The 27,048-nt window shown below is 44.7% G+C and overlaps 2 protein-coding genes across 3 annotated transcripts; one reads left to right on the top strand and one right to left on the bottom strand.

The window, feature by feature from the left end:
- Nucleotides 1-2,624: 2,624 nt before the first annotated feature.
- Nucleotides 2,625-20,008, top strand: TADA1 (transcriptional adaptor 1). Of its 2 annotated transcripts, none has more exons than XM_034666672.1 (8): nucleotides 2,625-2,862; nucleotides 8,241-8,332; nucleotides 8,618-8,683; nucleotides 12,753-12,850; nucleotides 14,526-14,768; nucleotides 16,180-16,331; nucleotides 18,269-18,431; nucleotides 18,874-20,008. In XM_034666672.1, exons 1-8 carry the CDS (start codon nucleotides 2,789-2,791, stop codon nucleotides 19,024-19,026), a joined length of 1,041 nt encoding a protein of 346 aa, XP_034522563.1. In that variant the 5' UTR covers nucleotides 2,625-2,788; the 3' UTR covers nucleotides 19,027-20,008. The 2 variants fall into 2 exon arrangements, with proteins under 2 accessions (XP_034522563.1, XP_002918510.1); XM_002918464.4 differs by having other exon boundaries at nucleotides 2,633-2,862; nucleotides 14,526-14,735; nucleotides 18,874-19,026.
- A 1,942-nt stretch (nucleotides 20,009-21,950) lies between these two features.
- POGK (pogo transposable element derived with KRAB domain) lies at nucleotides 21,951-27,048 on the bottom strand (the record flags this gene model as incomplete). Its single annotated transcript, XM_034667640.1, has 2 exons — nucleotides 21,951-23,802; nucleotides 25,609-27,048. A coding segment is annotated over one exon (1,422 nt), but the record flags the coding sequence as incomplete, so codon positions are not given.

Here is a 27,048-nt window from a genome sequence, read left to right as displayed (position 1 = left end):
TTTATATATATATATATATGGTATGCCATATCGTCTTAATCTATTCATCTGTTAATGGACATCTGCCAAATTACAAATAGTTTTGATATTTATTTCTATTAAGCACATTGTTTGCTCAGACTTCTGTGTATGTTATATTGTCTACCACTACAGTTTAATGGACATTGAACAATTATACTGAAATTGGTGCTATAGGTGTACAAAGTGATGACAGAAAAAAGAAATATTTAATTGAACTAGATGTAAAGCATTACAGTTGTACAGGCACAGATATGAAGTGATAAGAGTCATATTCTTCTCAGTGGATAGGTAGTGATGGAGATGAGAAACAAGGACTGTTCCTGAAGATATACCCAAACATTTCCTTGTACCCTTTCCTAGTGGTGTTGAATTGGCCCTTTAACGGGTTCTTATACATGTTTGAACCTGGCTGCGAAAAACGTAGGTAGCCACCCACAGGTCTCAAAACCAGCAGAGGGGGAGATGTGTAAAGGGACTGAGTCACGTAGTTTGTTATAGAAAGTCAAGTAACTGGAATGCAAAGTGCATTCTAAGGGGTGATGGGGACAGGCCAGGATGTGTGTGAGATGGACAGATAGGCAGAGTCCAGGTCATGAGAAAATTTGAAATGTCAGATTGAGGAGTCTGGAATATGTTCAATACTCAATGGTATGCACTAAGACTACAGGAGCTGACTGATGTCAGCCTTCTGTGACCATCTCAAGTGACCTCAAGGAGAAATCAAGAACAGGAAGAACTGGAAAACCAGATAAACAGAGGCATTCAAACAATATTTTCGAACAATCAGACATGATAGAAGCATAATGTATTAAGGTGACTTAAGGGTCTTTCTCACATCTGTGTGAAAATCAGTAACCCTTCATTTTCAGAACTCTAAAAAACTACACCTTGTGATGCTCAAGTGTTTGGAGATCTGCTTGCAAGTACCTATACCCCTTTCCCCTTATGTACACACAATAATTTTTATACATAATTTGTATACATAATCTATAACAAGCTTCGGAGCAGCTCTTTAGAGCAATTTGAAAACGTGTTCCTGGGCTATAGTCCTCAGTAAGACAATGAATAAAGCATGACGAACCGACTTGCTTGCTGACTTTCTTTCTGTCTACAGTGGGGAGCCGTGAAAAAGCAGAAGTGGATAACTACTTTTTAAAAAGTCAAAATTTCTCTGGAGTTTTATGACACAGATAGGAAGACTTTCCCTGCCTCGTTCATCTTTGTAAATCCAGTGCACAAGTGTTCCCAGCACATAGTAGTAGCTGTCTATTTGCTGAACAAATGAAGAAGCTTGAAGAGGTCTCTATAGAGAAATTACACAAGATTTCAAAGCAATTAGAATTATTTTCAACCTTTGGAAGTCAATTTGATAATATACACCAAGATTCATATAAATATGCCTATAATTTAAACCAGTACTTCTATTTGTGGGACTCTATCCTAAAGTAATAATCCTAAATGAAGAAAAGCTTCATGCATAAAGTTTATTATGGTATTGATTTTAATAGAGAAAAAATGGAAACAATCAGGCTAACAATTAGGAAACAAGTTATTGTGTACATTTTGTCTGTGGCGTGTTTAAAAAGCTGTCATTAAAATGATAAAGACACTATAATACCAGAGGAAAATACTTACATTATTATACTAAGCTTTAAAAAACCCACCAGATGCACAATTGGAGGTAGAGCATGACTGTAAATCATGGGGAGTGTGGCCGGTGGGGGAGAAATCTCAGAAGGTTGTCCAGAGGTGGTGGTAAACACTTTTTCTTTCTTTCTTTTTTAATCCTTCTGTGCATTTCCCTTGATTTTCACAATTACTCCATTCACTCAGCAAATATTTACTGAATGCACAGTAAGTGCCAGGCATTGCTCTAGGAATTTGGGGGAAACAGCAGTGCGTAAAACACAAAACCTGTCTACACCGAGCTTACATTGGAGCTGGAAGAGGCAGAAAATTAACAAGACGAATCTATTAAGTGGCATATTACATGATTAGCGCATGGCCAACATTAAGGCAAAGAAAGAGAACTCAACTGATACGGCATTTACTTTTTTTATATAATTTTTTTTATTAGACTATGTTAGTCACTATACAGTACATCCCTGGTTTTTGATGTAAAGTTCGATGATTCATTACTTGCGTATGCTCCGTGAAATACGTGCCCTCCTTACTACCCATCACCAGTCTATCCCAATCCCCCACCCCCCTCCCCTCTGAAGCCCTCAGTTTGTTTCTCAGAGTCCATAGTCTCTCATGTTTCATACCCCCTTCTTTATCCCTTTCTTCCCCTACCGATCTTCCTAGTTCTTATGTTCCATAGATGAGAGAAATCCTACGATAATTGTCTTTCTCATTTACTTTCTGACCTGCGGGGGAAGATGCTCATCTCGGTGAAGGACCCGGCCGAATTCGGAGTTTGCCCCGCGGGTCAGACTGCAAGAGCTGGGCAGTACCGGCCCTGCAGGCGTCGCTGCAGCCCCCTCTGGCCACGGGTTTAAGTTGGGCGCGGGAGAGCCGAAGGACACGAATCACGTGACTCGAGGGGGCGGGAGCGGGAGGACCGAGAAAACTGTGAATTTGCCTGCTCACTTTCTCTTAAGGAAGGCGGGCGGAGCCGAAAACCAAATAAACGTCTTCTGAGCGGCTGGGGGCGGGACAGACGGAGCCGCCTGAGCCTCCAGCGCCTAGACTCTCGCGGAATTAGTTTTTCGGTTGTTGGTCACTGTGCAGAGCGGTCTGCGGTCGGGCCGAGACGTGGGGAGCAATGGCGACCTTTGTGAGCGAGCTGGAGGCGGCCAAGAAGAACCTCAGCGAGGCCCTGGGGGACAACGTGAAACAGTAAGAGCTGTCGTGGCGCAGCCTCCAGGTCTCCGCGCCGGCGCTCCCCTGGCTTCGGGCTGCCGACCCGCCCTGGAGACGCCCCGCGCAGCCCCGAGGCCTGTGCGGCTTAGCGTCGCGGGCGGCGGGGCCTCCGGGCTCGTCGAGCCGGAGCCGGGCGCGCGAGCCGGACTCGCCCAGCTGGAGGGGCCGGGCCTCCCCGGCTCCCCCGGGACTCGGGCGGGCGCCTTGACCCGGGACCTGCCCTGGGTGGGGCGGGAGGGGCGCGCTGCACACCCGGGGCCTGCCCAGCGGTTGCGGGCCCTGCGCGGAGTTCGGGAAGCGGGAGCGGAAGCCCGACGCGCCCCTGGAGGGCTTCCTGGAGGCGGCCGCCGATGGAGGTCGGCGCCGCGTAGACCTGGCGTCGTAGACCTCCGATGGCGTTTCGAAAGGCGGACAGAGCGTCCGGGGGAAATTCCGAGCATCACTGCGGGTCAGGGAGGAGCTCGCAGCGGACGTTCTCCGAAGGCGCTGCCTCCTGAGAGACCGGAGGCGGGCGCGGCCGCGGTTCCCGGTTAACCGATGTGAAGGCAGGTCTGGGGCGACTGTGTCGCTAGGCCTCTCGTGCCTGGGCCCTGGCACTGATGCCCTCCGAGGGTCCTCGCGTCCGGCTGGGCACCCTTCCTCTGCCGGGGCGCGCGCTGAGCGGCGGGGGTCAGAACAGTCGTTGAGCCGAGGCCGAGGCCCCAGAATATACTGCAGAGCTTCAGGCAGCAGTTTGGAGATTTTCAGAACATTAATGGTTATGACAATTTTATTTTTTTTTAATTTTTTTTAAAGATTTTATTTATTTATTTATATATTTATTTATTTATTTTTAAAGATTTTATTTTATTTATTCGACAGAGATAGAGACAGCCAGAGAGAGAGGGAACACAAGCAGGGGGAGTGGGAGAGGAAGAAGCAGGCTCATAGCGGAGGAGCCTGATGTGGGGCCCGATCCCATAACATCGGGATCACGCCCTGAGCCGAAGGCAGACGCCTAACCGCTGTGCCACCCAGGCGCCCCTAAAGATTTTATTTTTATTTATGTGACAGAGAGACAGCCAGCGAGAGAGGGAACACAGCAGGGGAGTGGGAGAGGAAGAAGCAGGCTCCCGGCGGAGGAGCCTGATGTGGGACTCGATCCCGGAATGCCGGGATCACGCCCTGAGCCGAAGGCAGACGCTCAACGACTGCACTACCCAGGCGCCCCGACAATTTTATTTTTAAAAATATAGGAAGCGCATTTTAAATGTTCCGGCTATAACGCCTGTGTCGTTGCTGCGACTTTCCACACGTTTGCATTGCGCTTAGGTGGTCCTTTAGACGTCCTGTTGCTGGAGGAGCGAGGCATTTGGGGGACACTTTCCTCTTCTCCGTATCTTTTTCTTTATATTCCTTAGTATGACTACACTGAAGTTACTTGGATGTCGTGCATTATTTTGGAATTTTTCCTTGTGAAATTTTGGGGTGGTGGAGTTGACATTATGCTTTTTAGACTTCCTGAAACACTCATGGCCTAAACAGAAAAACTAGAAACAGACTATCATTTTTTAAAAGATTTATTTATTTATTCGAGAATGAGAGAGAGAGACACGAGCCGGAGGGGCAGAGAGAAGCACTGATCCTGATGCTGTCGTGGGGCTCAGTGTTACTCAGTGTCACCCTGAGATCATGACCAGAGCGAAATCAAGAGCCTAACACTGAACCATCTGTGCCACCCAGGCGCCCCAAACAAAATATAATTCTTTTTTTTTTTAAATATCTGATTAAGCGCTTTATTTTTTTTTAATGATTTTTTATTATATTACGTTAGTCACTATACAGTACATCCCCGGTTTCCGATGTAAAGTTCCATGATTCATTAGTTGCGTATAACACCCAGTGCACCATGCAATACGTGCCCTCCTTACTACCCATCACCAGTCTATCCCATTCCCCCACCCCCTCCCCTCTGAGGCCCCCACTTTGTTTCTCATAGTCCATAGTCTCTCATGTTTCATTCCCCCCAACAAAATATAATTCTTAAAGATTATTTTAATGTTATGAACGTTGACCAAACTTCTACAAACACTAGCATTAAACTCTATTATTTGGGCATATTTATTTAAACTTTTGTGAACATTTATTGACTCCCAAAGATAAAATATTCTACCTAAAATTACATTTTAATATTCATATTTACTGTGAATTTCTTTGCCTATTTAATTAATTGGAAATTATTATTTTAATAGGTAAAATTAACAGTTTTCACCATTCATTAATTACTATAGTTTCTTTTGTAATATTGACTACTAAAATTTACGGTTTTTTAAGCATAATTGACTTTTTGCTGTTCCGTCTAGGATGCTTAAAATATTTGAAAGTGTTTCCGCACCATGATAACTCTGAGGGATCTGGCTTGTCGGTGTGATTTACTGACTAGATGTGATGGTGACTTCTGTGATCCCACAGGTATCACACACGGTGGCCAGAAATCGGAAGTTAGGAGTTCATACTTGGTCTTTAAAGGCCAATGCTGGCTGTCAGGTATTGATCAACTAGAGATGCTGGGGCCAAATTTGGTGCACCTGTAGTGTGGGTCTCCGCGGACACTAACGCCGCAGTCAGAATCCGCTTCTGTGCAGGAATAGTCAGTGGCGCTGTGTTGTTTCGTGTAAGTTGTATCTCCATTCTCTCTCTGTCTTGTTTCCCCTGCTCCTTAAAAAGTGCCTCTTGGCTGAACGCTCTATGATACTCTATAGGGTAATTTCTCATGTTTCTTCCGTGAGTGCTTTGCTTTGGTTGCTATGACTTGGCCATTTAAACGTGGTCCTTGCTGGTAAGTAGAACAGAGAGAGTATATGGAGAACCCAGAGAAGAGTTGTTTTCTATTCATCTGGTGGTCCAGGCGTCCTCTTTGTCAGCTTCTAGAAAGACATGGCCTTTGCAGGTAACTCACTTTCTGTAGTACCCAGGAGAGTGTCCTGTTTTAAAAGAGGTGTTGGATTTTTTGGTGTTTTGATCATATGTTATTTCGTTTTCTCCGAGTATCTTCAGTGTTTCCTAGTCTGACCCACTTACATTTCTCTCCCCTCACCCTCACCTTCATAGAGGTTGACCATTCCCTCAACTAACTGTTGAGGAAAACAGTCATTTGTCTACAGCTCTACAGCAAGGGAACACAGAGACCAGGACTGGGGAGCAGGTCTGCCAAATCTCAGCACGGGTGCTGGCTCTTTGGGTTAGCAGGTTTGCCATTGGAGAAGACGGGTAGTATCATGTTGGCAGAGCTCCCTGGTAGAGCCTTGTTTTACTTAAAAGTTCACGCTCAAAATACGGATATATTTGCATCTTTCTTGGAAAATAGGGACACAGGGCTTTTAAATAATGTAATTTGTCTGATTTTACTATCTTTTGTTGGATAGAATGGGACAGGAAAAGACTTGTTTTTTCTGTGGAGCTTTATTTCATATCATAATTGTTCCTGTCCTAAAAAAAAAAAAAAGCATTTAAGTGTCCATTGTTGGGAAGTTATTGACTTATGAGTGTGTGAGTATCAGGTAAAAAGTCGTGCCAAACTCTAGAACTAAACATATTTTGCTGTTGAGTGAAATGGGTCTTGGGCAACTTTGACTCCCTTAAAGCCATGGTTTTCTCCTGGAAAAAAAGAAGGCACATGAACCCAAGCTTTGCATGCAGTTAGGCGCATACATAGCCGGTTACATGCGAGATACATACGAAGAGGACTGGAAGCCAATCTGTGTCAGGAGAAGCCCTGCCATGGGTGTAAGAAGGCAGTGAGAGCCTTACACCATCTCATTTAGAAATCTTTTTTTTTTTTTTAAAGATTTATTTATTTATTCGACAGAGATAGAGACAGCCAGTGAGAGAGGAAACACAAGCAGGGGGAATGGGAGAGGAAGAAGCAGGCTCATAGCAGAGGAGCCTGATGTGGGGCTCCATCCCACAACGCCGGGATCACGCCCTGAGCCGAAGGCAGACGCTTAACCGCTGTGCCACCCAGGCACCCCATAGAAATCTTTTTTTTTTTTTTTCTTTTCCGTCAGGAACTCAAGTGAGCATCAGAAAGTAGCTAAGTGTGAATTGAAAGTGATTGTAAGACATGGACTGAGTAATTTTTAATTCTGTTTTGTGAGCAAGGAGCAGCTTCCTTAAGCACTGAATCAAGGGCTGTGGACGTGAAAAGTCATATTTTACTCCTGTTTCTAATAATATTATTAAGGCATAAAGGATCAAATCTTTTTTTTTTTCCCCTGCTAGTTAACTGGTACCTTTTATGGTTAGTAGTTGGTTTCCCTGCTAGTTAACTGGTACCTTTTATGGTTAGTAGTTGGTTTTCACTTTAAAACCACTGAGTTTCTCAGATCCACGGGAATTTTGTGGTGAGGTGTTTTAGAAACTCATTACTTCAGCCGACTTTAAGGTCTTTAAAATATAAATTTTTTTTTAATTGGGGGATGATAGATATATAACAGTTTCAGGTGTGCAACAAGTATTCTATATATATTGCAAAATGATCATCACAGTAAGTTAATATCTGTCATGATACATAGTTACAAAGCTTTTTTCTTATGAACTTTTAAGATCTCTCAGCAACTTTGAAATATACAATATAGTATTAACTGTAGTTAATAATTAGAAAATTGATGTATTTGAAATTAATATTTAAAAGTGAACGCTTTTAATAATAATACTTTTAAAATATAAATCTTAAATGTAGGATTCTGGAGGGTAGGTCTTTTAGAATGGTAACAGTGAGGAAGGAAGGGTACAACTGTGGTTTTTGACTAAATGATTCATGAGCCCGATTATGTGGCTACCTGTCAGTCCCTTTTGGGAAAAACTTTTCTTCCACGTACTTCTTCCACGTAATTCTGATGCCTAGGTGTATTGGTTCTCAAGGCTGCCGTCACAAAATATCACAGATGGGGTGGCTTAAACAACAGAGGTTTGTTTTCTCATAGTTGTGGAGGCTGGAAGCCTGACATCAAGGTGTCATCAGGGTTGTTTTTTCTGAGGCCTCTCCCTCTGGGTAGTACGTGGCCACTGTCTGGCGTGTGTGTGTCCCGTGATCTCTTACAAGGATACCCATCACATCGGCTTAGGGCCCACCCTGAAGAGGCCATTTTAATTTAATTACCTCTTTAAAGGGTTTGTCTCCAAATACAGTCACATCCTGGGTGCTGAGGGGGGCTAGCGTTTCAACATGTGAATTTGGGGGGAGGAGCACACCTCAGCTCATAATACAATAGGGAGTGCAGAATTTCCTTCCCTGGGTTTTGGAGCAGGTAAGGTGAATGAATCGGGGAAAGAAGCAGACCCCTTGGTTCTTAATACTGCTTCTGCCTTTGCAGGTACTGGGCTAACTTAAAGTTGTGGTTCAAGCAGAAGATCAGCAAAGAAGAGTTTGACCTTGAAGCTCATAGACTTCTCACACAGGATAATGGTAAAATCATTATCTGGGGAGTTATTTTACTATTCTGAAGTTTTCCTGGATTTGTAATAAATGGCAAATAGGTAATTGCAATAATAAATTGCAATACATTTTGCAGTCTTATCACTTAAAAGAATAAAATTGGGTTTTTAGTGGTGTGTAAGATTATTTTAATAATATGGATATTTAAAATAAAGTGTAAAGAATGGCAGGGTAGGGGATAACCAAAGTCAAATAATGGTTTCCTTATGTTTTCAGTATTTCGTATTTGACTTGTGACGATCTTCCCTTTTTCAGTCCATTCTCACAACGATTTCCTCCTGGCTATTCTTACGCGTTGTCAGATTTTGGTGTCTACACCAGGTAAGAGAGTGGAAATACTTCCAGGTATGTCAGTCAGCAAAGCCATGGAGCACTGGGCTTTCGCTTCCTTTAACAGACACATCTGTTGCTTGTAAATGAAATGTTCTTTGAACTGCTCAGAAGAAAACATTTAATATGTAGGTACAGACTGTGTTATAGGACCTTTGTAAAGCAGGTGATTTCCTTGCGCTTATATTGACTTTTGGTCTTTACTCTCCATTCAGCTTGATTTTAGGTTACTTAAATGAAAGACGAGTGAGGAAGAGGGTGGGCAGTCAGAATGGAGAAGCTGAAGGCAGCTGGTGTTAGGAGAGGATTACCGTGATGGAGGGAAGATGATTTAGGGTTCGGTGGAGGGAAACCACTATGTATGGTGAAAACCCGAACTTTCACTTGTATCCTCAAGTAGGGTAGTAGCGCCTGGAAGGTTAGGGCCACAGCGTGTTGGGGACATAGGTAGAAGCTAAGTCTGTCACTTCAGCCTACAGAGTTAGAGATAAAACAGTGACTACTTTGCCCCTAATGTTTTGGAGCTTAAGGGGTACAAGTCACTTCTTTCAACCATCTTAATTTAATCAAGTAGTCAAAGATAAATAATTAAATACGTTAAAAATTTGCCTTGCAGTAAAACTTACCCTGAGCTCTTGTTAAAAGCTTGGATTAATAGGTACTTCCTGCTGTAGATTAAGTTGGATATTTTTGTTTTTAAAGGGCCTCTGGTGATTGTGACGGTCATCTTTATGTGGAAGTGACTACTAGTACTTTTGTCATTTCTCTCTGCTAACCTCTACGGTATGATAAAGAATTCAGATACAGTCTCCTAAAGTCCAAGTCCTGCACACTCAAAAAAGTCATCACTGGTGTAGTGAACAGTGAGCATTTGTTTATGGAGAGTGGGGTCAGTAGGGACTGCTTCCCTTACCCACACTGCCCTTTGCTGCACATTGTCACATGTGTCAGACTTCCGATGGTCTGTTTTCTTTAAATAGAGATGGACTTCGGCTAGTTAGATCGTAAAGATGATCCGCTCCTCTGTGTAAAATTTAATTTGATCAGGAAAGCCAACGTTGTGAGAACTAGATCTTGCTTTTTATGTAGGTATATTTTAAAGTGTCATATGTGCGAAAGGTGAGTGGTATGATTGGGAGTAAAAACCCCGGTTGACAGGAGTCAAGAGACTTAGGTTCCGGTTTAGGTTTTGCCACTAGCTTACGTGGGATAGTTAATTATTGGGTGTTCTTAGCTTTCACATTTATAAAATACAGTAATGTTTGCCCTGCAATATATGTATAAAAAAGCTGACAAAAGAGCATATGAAAAAGTGCTCTTGAAAGTAAAAAATGCCAAACAAATATGAAGTGGTATTAGTAAGTGTTAAGTGACTGATTTTAACTAAATTAAACCTTTGATATTCATGAATGTTTGTTACTGGTTATTTTAAAATAAATGATGAAACATTTGGAATTTGAGAGGTTATTTCTCTATCAGACACCCAAAGTACATATTTCCTCAAAATGAAATTAATAGTTGCTGGCAACAAAGAGATGATTTCTATTAAAAGTAAAATATAGAAATAGTTCTTTGTATGTATAATACTTAGGGATGGGTTTTCTGTTTTTCTCAGCTAGGCAGGAAAGATGATTTTAATAACAGTGATCGAGTGCAATGCAGCAGACACTTTCTGTGCATTCTTTTTAATCTTCACAACAGCTCTTCAGGGTAGATATTATCCTCTTTTTATGGATTAGGAAACAAACTTTAGGGAAGACAGAAAGAAAAGCAAAACTTAACGGACACCTTACCCAGCTAGTAAGTGCAGGTGTGTTGGATCCACACTGAAATCTGCCTGCCTCTGGAAGGCTGTCCTTGTCGTCCATCAGTCCTTAGGACTGTGCTCTGCTTCCTCGCCTGGAATGTGGCCACAGGTCAGCAGCGCCACCTGCCATCCAGGCCATCCAGCAGGAGTAGGTTTCTCTGGGAGTCTTCTGAGGTTGGCTGACCTCATCCGTGAGACCTGGGCGTACCAAAGATATTTGAGGTGCTGGGGAGGAGGAACCTGACTTCTCAGTCCAGTTAACATGTGGTGTTACGTCAGTCCCAGGTGTACAGCGAAGTGACTCCAGTTCTCTGCATCACCCAGCGCTCATAAGTGTCCAAACAGCTTTTTGGTAACTGACAGACTTTTTAAAAAAGCTTAAAAACTCATTCTTCAAAAAAGCATCAAAATGGAAATAACGTTTTTGCTTAGATGATGAGTGGGGTTTTTTTTTTTTCTGTCTTATAAAAATTTGGGGGGGTAGTTTTTTCTCAAGTGTACTGTAATGGGCTTGAATTATTTTGATGTGTTTTTTTTCTTTATATATACGTACACTCATGGTTAGAAAGAAATGATACAGAAGGTCTTATAATGCAACGTTCCTTCCCACTCCTAGACTTCTTCTCAAAGACAACTACTTTGTTTCTTGTTCTTCTGGTAGGACTTCCTTAGCTCCTCACTGGAGCTTAAACCTCTTTCTGGATTTACTGATTTTAGACTTCTGTCTTAATGCTTTGTGTTTGTGAGATTTCCTCAACTCTTTCAACCTTTCTGTCCAATACATTTTTTTTTTTTTTTTTTTTTTAAGATTTTATTTATTTGAAAGAAAGAATACAAGCAGGGGGAGAAGCAGACTCCCTGCTGAGCAGGGATTTCCCAGGACCCTGGGATTATGACCTGAGCCGAAGGCAGCCGCTTAATTGACTGAGCCGCCCTGGCGCCCCTCCAGTGCATTCTCTAATTCAGCGATTTTTATAATCTCTTCTTTTTGTTTTATGAATCTACATCTTTTCAAACTTCTCTGAACATACCAGTTAGAAATTATTTGAAGTCCTTTGTGTTGCCTGAATTCTTTAATCTGGGACCTCTTTTTTCTGTGTGTTTAGCTTGGTCTTTCTGATCATGTTACAGATTATCATCAGATGTCTGGTTATACGTGTTTAAGAGTAAAGTATGCCGTGCCCGGGGGTCTTGTTTTAGAGTGAGCCGACGGGAGGCCAGCTAAACTGGGGTTCCTCAAATGCCAGCATGCAGACAGTTGTGCTCTAGGGTGCCAACACCCATACCAACTGCCTTCGTAAATCCCAGAAATTCTGTTCAGTTTAACTAGAGGAGAACCCTCCATTCTCTTTCCCCCCGCCCCCCTTCCCCTGCTGTTGTAAATACTGTGCTATGTACGGGCGTGAGCCGGGCTGGCTTCAGGGCCTGTGAACTGCCCATGAACTCAGAAGGGCCCCGTACCTGGCCTAGTGCTCTACTGTGGTTGCTTTGAAATTGTAAATGTTTGAACAGGGGACCCTGCATTTTTATTGTGTACTGAGCGCACTGCTAGTGGTGAGTAAAGGGGTTTGTGAAGATGATTTTTTAATACAGACCTTCCATTAATCTCGTTTTTAGCTTTACTGATCCCTCCCTGGTTTCCACTGTACTTACCTTCGCCAAATCCAGATTCTTTGTGGATTTCTGCTGTGCAGGTTGACTGGTTTCTGCATTTCCCAACCTTGCCTAGCCTCAGTTACGGCTTCCATGCATCTGCTTGTAATTCAGCACCTTTTTAGCTCATTGTTGAAATTTGTTGAGATCTCATCTTATTTCATGAATCTTCCTTTTTGTCACTGTTGTGGATATGTGCTGTTTACTTTCCACTATTACCATTTTTAGTAGGGTCTTGGAAGAGAGAGGAGATAAATTCATGTGCTCTGTTCGCCATCTTGAACTAGAAATTTCTGTCCTACTTTTTTGATCCTGCTGCTACTCTTGAGCAAACAAAGCACCCAATAAACAGTAATTAAAATATGAAAACAAAATGTGTCTTCATAAAGGAATAATTTGGCCTACAGCTGAAAAAAACATGATTTGAGAGGATTCATAATTTTGTTTAGAAAGTAGAAAGGGAAGATCTGAATTGAAGCATTTATTATTTATTTTCATTACTTGAGCATGCCATACTTTTTTAGCCCAAAATGAAAACAAACTTAGCAGTTGACAACTGTCATTATTTTCTCTTATGGTTATGATTTTTCTCTCTCACAGAGGGTGCTGGATCTTTGCCCTGGACGGGGGGTTCTGCAGCTAAACCTGGAAAACCAAAGGGGAAAAAAAAGCTTTCTTCTGTTCGTCAGAAATTTGATGTAGGTTGTTATTCAGTAGATCTTGGTAACAACTGATTTAAATGCTGGTGTGATGAAACTGGCTTTAGTTTCTAAATAAATCTTAAAATACTGGTAGTAGAGTTGAAAAAAAGGGGGGCATGATTCAAGGAGGAAATATGTTACTGTATTTGAAGTTGACGAGAGTTCCAAAGATTGTGAGTCCCAAGTGTCTGAATTTTTATAATTCTAGTTTGTTATTATATAAATATTCATGTTTTCATTAGTACCTAATGATTTTTTTAATGATTCAAAAAGTACGCCTGTATTCTCTCTCCTCTTAAATATTTTTCTGGAAGGAATAATGTTTCTTACATTGAGGACTTCTGTTCCGGGCTCCAGGATGCCTGGAGGCTTCTGGAGGGATCCTGGTGATACCCAGCTAGGCCTGGAGCCTTTGGGGATCAGCAGAGAAGCCATGAAGGCATGTGGCTATGACATTTGTAAACATTTTAGAGTAACTTGCTTTTTTGTTTGTATTTGGGGAAGAAAGTTTCTCAAAAGTACTCCTTTTCTAGATTTGACTAGGTGTTGATAGGGTCATTGACTAACACCAACAAACATTTATTGCTACCTTTGCTCTGTATTTTCTACCAATTGTATCCAATCTGGAGGGCATCAGTATCTCCAAAGAGGAATACCTTGGTTTAAAAAGGGTTGTTTGATATAAAATACAGTTTTTCATACTTGAAAAATGGAAAAACAACCAGTGTCTCTTTTGTAATAACAAACTTCAAACAGGGACCGGTCCTATTTGCTACCAGCAGTGTATCTCCCAGCTGATGATGGAGGATATGATGGGCTGTCTGAATCTACCAGAGGTTTTATGGGTGGGAAAAGATTGAGAAATACCAGGTTTTTTTTTATTTTTTTAAAGATTTATTTATTTATTTTAGAGAGAGAGAGCGAGCGCGCACACCTGTGCTCCTGTGATCAGGGGGAGGGGCAGAGGGAGAGAGAATCTCAAGCAGACTCCCCACTGAGCACAGAGCCCTAGTTGGGGCTCGATCTCATGACTCTCAGATCATGACCTGAACCGAAATCAAGAGTCAGACGGGTGCTTAACCAGCTGAGCCACCCAGGCACCCCAAGAGAAGCTATTTTAGATAATTAGAATGACTGTGTGTTAGCGAGATTCTGTGTTAAGGATTTTAAATAGAAGATGATATAAAATTGTTACACTGTCTGGTGTTCTCTTGGGATGCCTGTTATTAGATCTGTTATGTTGGCTGGCTAGGCTTTTTAGAGCATAATTGGAGTATTACTATATATTTCTGCTATCAGAACTTGTGTACTTACAAGTATACTTAAAATGCTCTGACTTATTTGAAAACAGGTTTATATCGTCTCCTTTCCCCTAATTGTAATTTTGAGCCCAGGGCCATATGTGCTGTGATTGCCAAGGTACTGATTGAATGGAATAAAGTGCTATGCATCCTGCATTCTTCCCCTTAATGCCCGTCTTCAGTATTACTCTGTAATGGGTGTGAATCTGTGATTATTTGTGCATGAGTTACTTTTTCTTTTTTTTAACCCCTGTTGTATGGTTTTGGAGGCATTAATTTGTGGGCTCTCAGGTCCAGTAAATTGGTTACTTTTGTTTGTCTTATTACTTGCCGCTGTGATGAATAATTTTGAAAAGTTTTCTTACCCATAGCATAGATTCCAGCCTCAAAATCCCCTCTCGGGAGCCCAGCAGTTTGTGGCAAAGGATCCCCAAGATGACGATGACTTGAAACTTTGTTCCCACACAATGATGCTCCCCACGCGGGGTCAGCTTGAAGGGAGGATGATAGTGACCGCTTACGAGCACGGGCTGGACAACGTCACCGAGGAGGCCGTCTCCGCTGTGGTCCAGGCGGTGGAGGTTGGTGTGCTGGTGGCGGAAACAATCTTACAGGTTGGATGTAACGAGCTTGTGCGTGTTGTTAAAAGTTGGTACTGCAAGAAAAGAACCGAAAAGTCACGATCTCAGAATTATCATCTTGAAACGGTTTTCTTTTGAGGAGAGAAGCGCCTCGTAGTCCAAGCAGTTGCCTTCAGTTAACAGACTAAGCGCTTCAGAAAGGTGTTTTTTGTTTGTTTTTTTTTTTAATTTGTTTGACAGAGAGAGAGACAGCCAGCGAGAGAGGGAACACAAGCAGGGGGAATGAGAGAGGAAGAAGCAGGCTCATAGCGGAGGAGCCCGATTCGGGGCTTCGATCCCAGAACGCCGGGATCACGCCCTGAGCCGAAGGCAGACGCTTAACGACTGCGCCACCCAGGCGCCCCTAATTTATGGCGTAACACTTCTGCTTGATTTGGTGTTTGATTTAACAGGGGAACAGTGTTTAAGGGGAAAAAAAAGGGATTGAGAATCCTAAAGATGAAAATCACTGATTTTGGCTGGGGCACAGCATTTAAAGAGTGTTAGACATGGTGTCTAAACACTGGGGTTCTTGTCTCTGCGTACTCTTTCATTGATCCATTCACTTTATTCATTTAGTTCTTTGACAAAATATATTGGGTTCTGTAGTCACAGGTATGCCAGGCGATATTGGGTAATTCCCAGTACGTGGGGACTCCCATTTCCTCACATGGACCTCAAAGATCATAGTAGCTGCCTCGGGAAGTTGTAAACATTAAATGAATTGCGTGTGTGGAAATGACAGATTAAATCATTAAGGCCTGGATAGGAGATTATCTTGTTGGTCTAGTTGAAACTGACTCCCCTGTTACTAATAGTAGACTGGGACCAGCTCTGTGTCTTTATTCTCACGGACATTTTGCATTCCTCTCTTATGTACTTGGTTCTCATAAAGAGATACGAAATACCTAACTTCTTGTTTATTTCCTATATATCTGTATATGTGGCTTTTGAGAGAGCCAAGGTTCTTTTCATGCAAGGATTTTAGTAGATTGAACATTATAACCAATAAACCTTACGTCTTGAAACTTTTTGTCCTGTTTTAAGCCAGGTTTCAAGGTAGGCTGCCTCCTTTTAAAAATTTCATGTATTTATTTTTGTACTTTTATTTAACGCTATCTGAAAATCCTTGAGAGAGAAGCCAGTTTAGAGCTAGAAATAACGTCTTTAATAAATTTCATGTAGAGCAAACCATATTAAATAGAACTAAATAGAAATATCACATCTCTTGTCTTCCCTGCGCCCTCCGGCTCCGGGAAACACGCATCTGGCTGCACCGCATGCTGGCCTGTCTCGTATCTCCATACACTAAATGCTGGGAGACGTTTCTCGGTCAGTGGAAGTTTTATGATTTGCTTTTAAGCAGGAGTTCATGCTGTTTTTCTTTTCTTTCTTGTTTTTACAGAATCACCTTAAAGATATATTGACATCAGTTGTGTCAAGAAGGAAAGCTTATCGGTTACGTGATGGTCATTTTAAATATGCCTTTGGTAGTAACGTAACCCCTCAGCCGTACCTGAAGAATAGTGTGGTAGCTTACAACAACTTAATAGAAAGGTATCTGAAGTTTCTTGTGATTTTGCAGCCGTCCTTTCTAGTTGGCGTACTACTGTGGTGTGTTAGACCAATGGTCAGTAATTGGGCATCATGTCTCTGTGAGTCTGAAGTACCTGTGAGAGCAGCGCAGTTTCACTTTCTTCAGTTGCGTCCTTGCATGATGACTAGTGAATGATGTGGTACTGTTTCTCGGAAGTGAAGTTGCAGGGGCCGCCCCACGTGGTTTAACGGGAGTACTCCCCGTTTTCTGAGGTGGGATGGAGTTCCCTGAGGCAGTGCATTCTGAGGGCTCCTAAGGGGCAGCACTCGCCTGCTGGTAGAAGTGGGCCTGCCCTCCCTCAGAAGCATGGCCTGTGACTATTGGGTTGAGGTTGGGCATCTAGATGGTGGGAGGAGGGGTGGGAGGTGTTTCTCTATGTCCTTACGTGGCTTCTGTAGCTGTCTGTAGCTCAAGGGAGTGGCCCGTGAGGGGTGTCATCAGGTTGCTCTTGGCTGACCTGGTCTCGGCCCCAGACCGGGGGGCCACCACCCTGCATGGACGGCTCCCAGGACTTGTCATGTCCCGAGTCATCACTTTAAGACATGCCCTGGATTACCTTTCGTCTCATCCATGTGTTGTCTGTTTTCACCCCTCCACCTTCCTTTCATCCTTCCCTGCAAATTATTTAGTCCAAATTTTAAGCCTTCGGGAAGACAAAGGCAATGATGTAATTTTTCTCATGGTAACTGAAGTGACTGAATTTCTTTGCACACCAGTTGTCTGGTTGGTTTAGGGTGATGACCCGGAGGTCCAGGTTCCGAGAGAGAAGTGTAACTGGGAAGGCTGGTGGGAGTGATGATGCTAAAGGACTAACAGGAAGGAAGGGTAGGAGATGTGGTGGGAAAGGGGCGAGGAGAGCTGGTACAGCAGAGTGTTGACAGCACGTGGAGGGCGTTGTGCCAGGGCCTGCTTCGTGGCGGGAGACTCTGCGGGGCTCACAAGGCCCATTTTGAAGAGCACGGTCTTAAATTAGGTTCACTATTTATATTTAGATTGCCGGATGTGACGACTTACAATCTCAATCTCATTCAGGCCTACCTGTGTATGAGTGCTTGTTCTCTTCTGTAAGTCATTCTTTTCTAGAAAAAATGAAACCAAAAAAAGGGGGGGACTCCTTTTAGTGGCTGAACGCTGGCAGCAGTGTCTGTGACCCTGCCAGGCCCCCCGAGCTGCCCTTTCTCCCCCGCTGGCCAGTCCCTGGAGGGCTTCTGCCTTCCCCTCGGCTGCACGTTTCCCCGACACGGCCGCCTCTGTCCGGTGCCCATGCTCGCACTCAGACCTCGCGCTTGCTTTTGTCCGAGTCACCTCTTCGCTGTTGCTTTACCTCCTAGATGTTCTGCGGCGTTGTATCGGTCATCTCCTACAGTATGGTGATGCAGAAACTATGCCTGACTGCCCTGCTGGGTCCTGTTTTAGGAAATTGGCAGGATTTGAGTTTTCTCCATCGTCCACGTTTCCCTGTTGCTTATTCTATGCTGTGTCGTCTTTTGCTATTTTTCAACCCTGGTGTCTCCAGTTACGTTTTATCTTCCTCTCCCAAGTCAGTTTTTCAACTCCATTTTCCTTTAATTAAGGTCTGTTTTTTTCCCCTGACTAGAAGCACTTTAAGGGCAGGGAACAATTTGGGCTCAGTATCCTGAGCTCAGTGAGTGTCCTAACACTGGGGAGAGACGAGTGTCAGTGCAGTTGCTCTACATTTTGCTTCCGGCCTGACAGAGGAGCTGCCTTTAAAAATTAAAATTATGGGCTACTCATGTATATACTAGCTAAAAAATAATTGGGTTTGTAACTGGGTTTCTCATTCATTAGAAGGTGTTTTTAGTAAGAAGCAGTAGAGCCCATCTCTGTTCTGGTGGTTTCGTTGTCTCCTTCCTGAAGTTACTGGCTTTGTTTTCAGTCCTCCAGCCTTTTCTGCTCCTTGTGCCGGTCAGAACCCAGCTTCTCAGCCGCCCCCTGACGATGCGGAGCAGCAGGCCGCGCTCTTGCTGGCGTGCTCCGGGGACACTCTGCCTGCCTCTTTGCCTCCAGTCAACATGTATGACCTCTTCGAAGCTTTGCAGGTAACTCTTGGCCCCTTACGGTTGACCTGGATTTATAGAGAGTTTCAACGTTGCTTCGCGTTGATAGAGAGATTCAGGAGCTGTTCCTCCTCCTGGTTTTGGTTTTCAGTTTGTTATTAAAGCCATTAATACTGCCCTCATTTTTCAAATCCAGGGCCCAGGCCTCCTTCCTAACTTACCTCTCCCAGCCCCCATGTCCCCAGTGAAAGAAAGGAAAGAAAAACAATCTTCTTGTTCCCTTACTCCGATTTCAGAAGCTTGTTAGTTCTTTGTTTTCTTGTTAGCTGGTTGGTGCTTCACTGGGCTCTGGCTTACAGTTGATAGGCTCGTGCATCTTTTGTGTGAGTGTTTTGTTGATGTAACCTTTACTTTTTAATTTCGTGTGTTGGAAAAATAAATATACAGAGATGTAATTGGAAACATGCTAATATTTTAATCACAGGTACACAGGGAAGTCATTCCTACACATACCGTGTATGCTCTCAACATTGAAAGGGTCATCATGAAACTCTGGCATCCGAACCATGAAGAGCTGCAGCAAGACCAAGTCCACCGCCAGCGCCTGGCGGCCAAGGAAGGGCTGTTGCTCTGCTGAGTTAGGGTGATCTGAGGGTACGGGACCCTCAGCAAATTCATTGGTTATGGAGAATTGAATGTTTTTTGGGTCCACATTTCAAGACTGAAGTGTACAGTGTAAATATAAGTTTTCCTATGGAAATGTGACACCGAGTACATTTTGTGTTGCTACTGTGAAGCTATTAATACAAATATGACTTAGATAATGACCTGTATTTCGTGTGTCTGTGCTCCCAGGTGTGGGGGTGAGCACCGATAAAATTCTGTGCCTGGAAGGGAGGTGTTTCTAGGCATCTGAGGCTGAGTACCCCGTGGTCTGCACGTGAGGTAGGTGACGTCCTAGAACAAGGGATCAGCAGGACTCCTGCGTGTTCAGCGACAGCATATATTCTCTATCCGGCAAGCCTAAAATTTCTGCCTTTCTTCTAAAGAACTGGGCTCTTGCATTTTGGTTGAAATAATCCACACAGTGTTAAAAATCATATACCTCCTTTAGTGACCAGTTTAATTTTTAACAGATACAGGTATCTCCCCCAACGTTCATTACAACTCCACGGAAAATAGGACCGAGAAATGCTGTGCTGTTAGACAAAATAAAGTCCTTTCTTTGCATTAAAAACCAAACTAAAAATTCTGGAATGGAATTAATTAAGCTTACAAAGTTTTTTTCTCATGACTTAAGCTTCTTTTATAGTTACTATGCCCAGAGACTTCGATTGGCAAGTTCATCTGTTGATTATTCCTATCAAATATGGTTTAAAAAGCCCGTGTAGACATACTGAATTTATACTTAGAAATTCCCCAATTCCTATGCAATTATCTGCATTTGGCAGTGTTACTAATAATAAAGTTTGTTTTTTAGAGGTGGCTGTATTAGAATGTACAGATGGTTGTGTAGGTCTAAGTGATAGATGTATGGATACGTATACATGGTTCAGTACTTGGATCTGCGTGTTTGATTTTGTACTTCAAATGTGGCAAATAAACCTTTTGGGAGAAAACTTTCCTTTTGTGTGTTTATTAAAGTAAACATATAAGGAATACTGCCTCCTACATAAGTTTGAAAAGCCCTGCTCTGTGAGATCTTAGCAGACTTTTCAGAGATGTGCCAGATGAGAAAGATTAAAGAACAGGTTCCAACTTAGGTATGTCATTTCTTCCTTTTGTGATGTGTAGACAAAAAAAATAAACAAACAGTTTCAGTTCTTGGCACAAGTCTGTAAAGTCCTTTAGTGTTTTGGATAATTTTTCAGATTTAGAAGAATTTGGACCGGCATCTAGCTGAATGTAGTGGTTTTGTTTTGGGCTATCTGTACATCTGGGGACTTAAGGCTAAGCATGTGTTAAATTTCATGCAGTCCTTCGGTGGACAGCGGCCTGGAGCCTCAGCCACAGCCTGCTGCCTCTTGCAGTGACGGCTTCCAAGGAAGTCCGGATGGCAAGTCCTTGCTGCTCTCTAGGACGTGGCCTCCATCTGCAGAGTCACCTACTCCGGTAGGACCACAAGATACCAGAGGATTCCCTTTGCCTCCTAGGATTTGGGCCGACATGAAAATCTGCTTTCCATGCCGGTTTTCCTCAAGAACCGTTTTGTAAAGTGGAAAGATGGGGTTGAAGGTAGAGGGATACTTAGGGTTTTTCAGGAGAGACCCTGAAAGATTTGAACACCTCTGTTCCACCAAAGGTTGGCTCCAACTCTAACTGTTGCCAGCAGTTCCTGAGTGAAATTGTGACTGTTAGAAAAATAACTCTCCCAATGAGGAAAAAGCTGTTAGAAACCAGATCATTTCAGACTTAAAGCTTATTTTTCCTGGAGTGCAACTGTCTTTTAGCTACAGGTGTTATCAATGTGTAAAACCGGGTTGGCTAAGGCCCACCTTACTCTATACCAGGCACCCAGAGTGCCAGCTTGTTAGCACACATTCTTAGCCCTCCGATCACCCCTGCTGTGATCACCCAACACGCATTCCTCAGACACCACGCCACCCCCCACCATCCCCTGAAGCCATCCGGATGTCTCTGATTGGACTTCACAATTAACTTACAAAGGGTTACTCTTTGACCATTAGATAAATGTCTGTGTTCCATCTTATTTTTGGCTCTTGCCAAAATGCCTCCAGGATGTAGAAAAAGGGTAAGGACGCTGGGTTTTAGGAGTCAGACTTAACGTGCCGTGGCCGACAGATTGGCTCAGCACTTGATTCTGATGGCTTTAAAAAAGGGAAAGTGTCTGGATTATCCTTGGATAGTAGACTACTACTTATTTAATTGAATCTATGGGCATGGTAAATTGTCAGGATTAATTTGGCTGAAAGCACACCATGAAAGGGCATGTACGTTCTTCATGCTTTCATTTTTAAAGAAATTTATGAAAACAGGATACTAAGTTTTCTTCTCTGTTCAACTTGCTAGCATGCCTTCACTCATTTAAAATTAGTACCCCTCGATGTATTTCCTTCATGTGATATGTACCGTCCCGAGAACATGTGAAACATGACTGAGGAAAAAAGCTATTCATGGGGCGCCTGGGGGACTTTGTCGGCTCAGGTCTTGATCTCAGTCCCGGGATAGAACCCCACGTTGGGCTCCCTGCTCAGCGGGGAGTCTGCTTCTCCCTCTGCCTGTGCTCTCTCTCTCTCTCTCAAATAAATAAACTCTTTAAAAGAAAGAAAGAAAAAAGCCATTCATGCCATGCCTTCCCTTAGCACCCCAGCCCTGGACTTTTGGTTCAGTTTAAAGCCACATGTATCATTTTTCTTTCCTTTGTCTTCAGACACCAATGTTTATACTGCCATCCCATGAACAGATGCTTTTTTGATTCAAGGGTATTACATACATACACACAACCCCCCCCAAACTGGAAAATAAAACATAAATGATAGTTTGAAGTGTGACCTTTCCCAATGCTAGCAGGTAAATAACAAACAAAACCACCATAGCCTATTGTCTTTATTATCAAAGTTTATTGTTGGGGTCAATTTCTATCTACTGGGGAGTACAACTATGTCTCAGTATGTGCTATGGTAATTCTAGGTAATAGCCGTTCTGCAACATAGGTGTACTGGGACTCTGGTAAGCATAGATCATAATTAAGTCAGTGGAAGAATGAGCCCAGAAAAACCCTGACAGTAGAGCCATTACTCTAGGAAAGTTCCAGTGCTATGCAACCTGTAAGGCATCATCTGTCAGCTGATGATGAGACTCAAAAAGGTGTTGGTGGAATGAAATAGGAGTTGAACCCATTTTCTACTCTTCACTGTAAGAAAACTATGGCTCCAGTGCAGGAACCCAAAATTAGGTCTTATAAAATCACGGAAGCTCCCAAAACAAGTAAAACAGGACATAAAGAGTGGAGGATAAATTAAATCAAAGTGGAGGGGATGGAAACTTCTGGAATGAAAAGTAGCTGGATTTGGATGCCATTTGAGATAACAATTCAGTACGGGTGAAAGCAAATGGGGAAACCATTCAAATACTGAAAGTTATTCAGATACCAGAAACGAAGTGAAATATCCCCTTCTGCCCTTGGAGGAAAACTGGTTTTAAAAATATGAGAAAGGTGAATCACTAATCGGAAAATGAGTACCTGAGTAGAAATAGGTGTTTCAAGGTGCCAAGAACAGTATAATATATAAATGAGCTGAGTTTACAGGGAGGAAAAGTGGTTACGGTAGTCCGTTACTCAGATCTGATATTGGAATGACATTTCGAGCAATGGCTTTGTCTGTAAGGTCTGGCATAGTTTTTGTAGCATGGATAGCTTGGAAGGAATGTTTTCGTAACAACTTATGTGGGAATGCAAATTACTATAATGTAAAAAGTCAAAGACCTCCCATCTATTCCTGCAGGGTAGAAGGAGATTAGAAGTCTTGAAACAGCTGTGGCTAAAGGCCCATGTCCTCTCATACCCCTGTGATAAAAATATTAAAGAAATCAACAAAACAAGTATCAGATGAGTCAATGAGCCTTGTACCATGTAGACAGCAGATAATTTATGGTGACTTCTGCAGGCAGCCTGAGAAACAGAAGAGCTCGTGTACTAAATGCTGCCCTATCATTAAGTATAATGACAAATAGAGCCATTAAAGAAGATCCTAAAAAATTCTAGCTGCCAACCAGATTGGGAAGATAAATAAAACAGCACAGTTTATTTTAACCTGTACCTTCCTGTAACCAAGTTTGTCTGTAGAAAAGCCATCTGCTGGCACCAGGCCAGCATATCTGAATTTTGTTACCATTAGTATCCCATTTTTCCCAAAGAGCAAATACGTAGGTAGCAGGTGTACGTAAAGGGCTCACTGCCACAAAGCCTTCTGTGCAGTCTTGACCTGTGCGGGTGCACGCTCTACTCTTGCAGGCATTTTTAAAGGCCGAAGAAAACGTTTACTTGAGGCGTGCTCCACAGAAAGGACACCAGTGGAGTTGGGCCCATCTGAGTCTCTTGTTGGTGTTGAACAAATGGTCTCTTCTCCAGGAAATACCTTTGTTCATTCGTATTTACAGAGTGTTTTTGATGGACACATGGATTCATCTCTTAAAACAAAAAAAAAATGGGGCAGAAGCCGTTTCTTCCCTAATCATGTCTCTGCTGAAATCAAGGGTCCCAGACACCTTTTCTGACACTTTGTGCATGTGGGGCAGGGTGGGGCTACGTCGCAGGATGGCGTGCACAGGCTGCTGTCCAGACACGGGCTTGCTGCGAGCCCTGTGGCCTTCTGCTGCTCCCTGTGCAGCCACACTTCGAGGAATCTTCTGGAGGACTTTCGTCCTCACCTGTTTCAAAAAGTTCCATTTGCTGGAAAACAGAGAGAACCTAAGTGTGAATTAGCCCTTGGATTTTAGAAATCGTATACATCTTAACAAACAATTATTCCATTAGTCTGATTTCCAAATAGATGAGGAGAGGCCATTTTATGCCCGGCTGTCCCCTCCTAAATCTCTTGTCTACTGAGAATCCCTAACTACTTCTATCACTTTTTCAGTTCACACAAGGGCAGCTGTATAGAGAACTGGTGTTCACAGTGAGCAGAAGGTCATGGTTGATACCAGACGTAAATGCCTCCCTTCACAGCTGCAGCCTAGCCCTGTCTTTTCCCTTTCCTCTTCTGGTAGCAAAAAGTTTAGAAAATAAAAAATGCACAAAAATATGTAACAAGGAGAGGGGAGGGAAGAAAAAGGTAAAATGAGAAAAGAATTAAAAACTCACTATAATGCAAAGTTTGCTATCCAATGGAGACAGCATAATGGTCAGCAGAAAAGGGAGGCTGAATTCATGGAGGGAAAGGGTAGGGGGCACTGGGGGGAAGCAGTTTGGTAACTTGAACATAACAGGAAGAACTCCTTCTTGGCTCCACGGTGATCAAGGGGTCTCAGAATTACACTGGAGTTCAGGAGGGTGAGGACACTGATTTGCGGGCAGGGAAGGAGACATAAGTCGCTCTTGCTCTCACACAGCAAGGAGTGGGATCAAAGATTTCAGTTAGCATTTCCTTTGGAGAAAAAGCAAGCAGGATGGAACCATGCAGTTCCACGCTACAGAAGGAAGAGATGTCAAGGTAGTTCTAGGTCCTCTGTAAAAGAAGGAATGACCTTTCATACTAAACCCTGTGTCTAGGGAAACAAATTAATCCACAATTAGGGAAACGAGAGCAAGAGTGTAAAATGAATTGTTTGTTCTTTCTGCACGCTCCCCCACTGTACCTGGCTTGCCGTCCTCCCATGTCAAGGTGTGTTTGTATGGGGGGGGGCGTGCAGGCTCACCTCCACTAGTGTTGTTAGTCCCCACTCCCCACTTCCTCTTAAAGCTGCTTCTCTTCTACATTCAACTCTGAAAATTCCAGGCCCACTGTCCTAGTCCTTGGACTTTATTCACTGTAGTCCTAGATATGTGCCCTGTTTTCTTTTCTTTTTTTGGTGCAAAGATTCGATTTAGAAATACCTCCCTTCAGACATCAGTGGATTACAAGAACTTTTTGCAACTGCTCGCTCCATCCATGTGAAGGTCATGAGACTCAGATGATGTTTTAAAACACTTGCGAATTCCTTGGGAAAAGCAAGCCTCAGCTACTGTTTTCATGTGCCAGTGGGCTTCTGCGGACCTCACTCAAGGACTGGGAGCTGAGGCCCACCGCACAGGGTGCTGTCCCTCCATCACAGCGTCCCCTGCGGGCGGCCCTACAGGCCAGCGAAAGGGAGCAGAACGCTCCAGGCGTATCAGATACACACTCTGGCCCTGAGTGTTCAACGTGAACAAACGCTGGCTTTGGGGCCACCCTTTCTGTTGGAGTGAGCAACGTCAGACGATGCTACTCCAGGCCCACAGACTTTGAGCACGACGGCTCTCAGACTGAACGTTCTGGTTCATTTTACCTACTGCGCAAGTGCTCCCAGGTCCAGGCCTCAGAGCAAAACCCCCCCAAAAAAGCCCGGCAACACAAGATTGCCATAAAGGAGGCGCTGACGGCCGTCACCCCTGGCCCTGCCCCACAGGCTCGAGAGCTCTCGGAACAGAGGAAAAGAAGGGCCAGAGCAAGGGCGTCTGCGCGACGCTAACAGCGCAGTCGGGGAAGGCGCGGAGCGCGCGCTCAGCCCGCCCGGTTACCTCGGCTGCCCTCGGCTGTCAGTTGGCCTCCGCCGCAGGGTCCGTGTCGCATTCTCTGGGCGCCTCCCCTCCTCCCGGGAGCTCGCTCTCGATCTCCCACAGGACGTCATCCTCGTCTTCCAGATTGCTGGAGATGTGGCACTTCTTGAAGCCCTGGACGATGGACTCGCTGGAGATGCTGTTCCAGGCGACCATGACCCACTCCAGGAAGAGGCCCAGGGGCGGCTTCTTGGCGTTGCCGGTGGGGCTCAGGGCCAGGTTCCCGGCCAGAAGCCAGTTGGAGTACTGCGCGCGGACGCTGTCGTTGAGCGGCTTGTAGACCACCACGTCCAGCACCTGCAGCTGCGAGGTGAGGCCCCCGGGGATGATGACCATGTCGGTGTCCATGCTCTCCATGGAGCTCTTCACCGAGTCCGTGGCGTGGCCGCGGAAGCCGTTCAGGATCAGCATGCCGCGCTGCTTGGGCGCCGCACCCGTCCGCCGCCGCCACACCACCTCCAGCCAGTCCTGCATCAGGTCCTCCGTCATCCAGCCGTAGCGGTGGCAGCGGATCTCCATGCCGCTGGGGAACTTGCCGGGCGGGATGTACGTGCCCCTCAGGATGATGTAGGGCGGCAGCTTGCGCCCGTCCGCCAGCACGCCCAACATGGCCGTGATCTTCAGCTTCTCCCTGCCCGGCGTCTTGACCAACACCGGCTTCTCGCCCTGGTTGTCCACGGTCACGCGCGACGGCACCTCCAGGCAGATGGGCGTCTCGTCGGCGTTGCCCATCTGCGCCACCTGGTAGTCGTGCGCCCGGCGCAGGGCCAGCACGCTGCGCTGGTAGGTGACCAGCTTCTCGGTCAGGTCCTCGGGCAGCTGCTGCGGCACCGGCACCTTGTGCCGCAGCGACAGGTCGTACCTGCGCATCATCCGGCGGCACCAGCCCAAGCTGGCCTTGAAGCCCTTCTCCGGGATGTTCATCTCCTGCGCGATCTCCAGGGCCTTCAGCTGCATGGCCTCCCTGGTGATCGGGTCCCCTTTGGCCTGCATGTAGCGCACGTACTCGGCCACGCGCTGGTCCACCAGGGCGAAGCGCCCGTTCTTGGGGCCGCGGAAGGCCCGGCGCATGGCGTGCGCGTTCTGCAGCTGCGGCTTCACCTTGCGCCAGTCTCGGACGTTCTTCTCCAGCACCCCGAACTGCTTGGCGGCCTGGCAGTTGTTGGTGCTCTCGGCGTACTCCACCACCATCAGCTTGAAGCCCGCGTCGTAGCTGCGCCGCATGCCCCTGCTGAACTGGAACTTGCCCGCCAGGTCGTCGGCCGACATCTCGTAGCCCGGGAAGCCCACGGCCATGTAGAAGGGGTAGCCCTCACCCCACTCGGGCAGCTCGGCGAGCTCGCGCGGCAGGCGCAGGCCGAAGCCGTCCAGGCTGCGGCGGCGGGAACGGGGGCGCGGCGC

This window comes from Ailuropoda melanoleuca, chromosome 8 (assembly GCF_002007445.2).
Source record: "Ailuropoda melanoleuca isolate Jingjing chromosome 8, ASM200744v2, whole genome shotgun sequence".
Taxonomy (NCBI): domain Eukaryota; kingdom Metazoa; phylum Chordata; class Mammalia; order Carnivora; family Ursidae; genus Ailuropoda; species Ailuropoda melanoleuca.
This window is presented reverse-complemented; position numbering and strand designations above follow the sequence as displayed.

What these genes read in the sequence shown, in the direction of transcription:
- TADA1 (XM_034666672.1), top strand. Translation starts at nt 2,789, where the DNA reads ATGGCGACCTTTGTGAGCGAGCTGGAGGCGGCCAAGAAGAACCTCAGC. An exon ending in TACAACAACTTAATAGAAAG is followed by an intron (nt 16,332 to 18,268) that starts GTATCTGAAGTT and finishes CTTTGTTTTCAG; the next exon opens with TCCTCCAGCCTTTTCTGCTC. An exon ending in ACCTCTTCGAAGCTTTGCAG is followed by an intron (nt 18,432 to 18,873) that starts GTAACTCTTGGC and finishes TTTTAATCACAG; the next exon opens with GTACACAGGGAAGTCATTCC.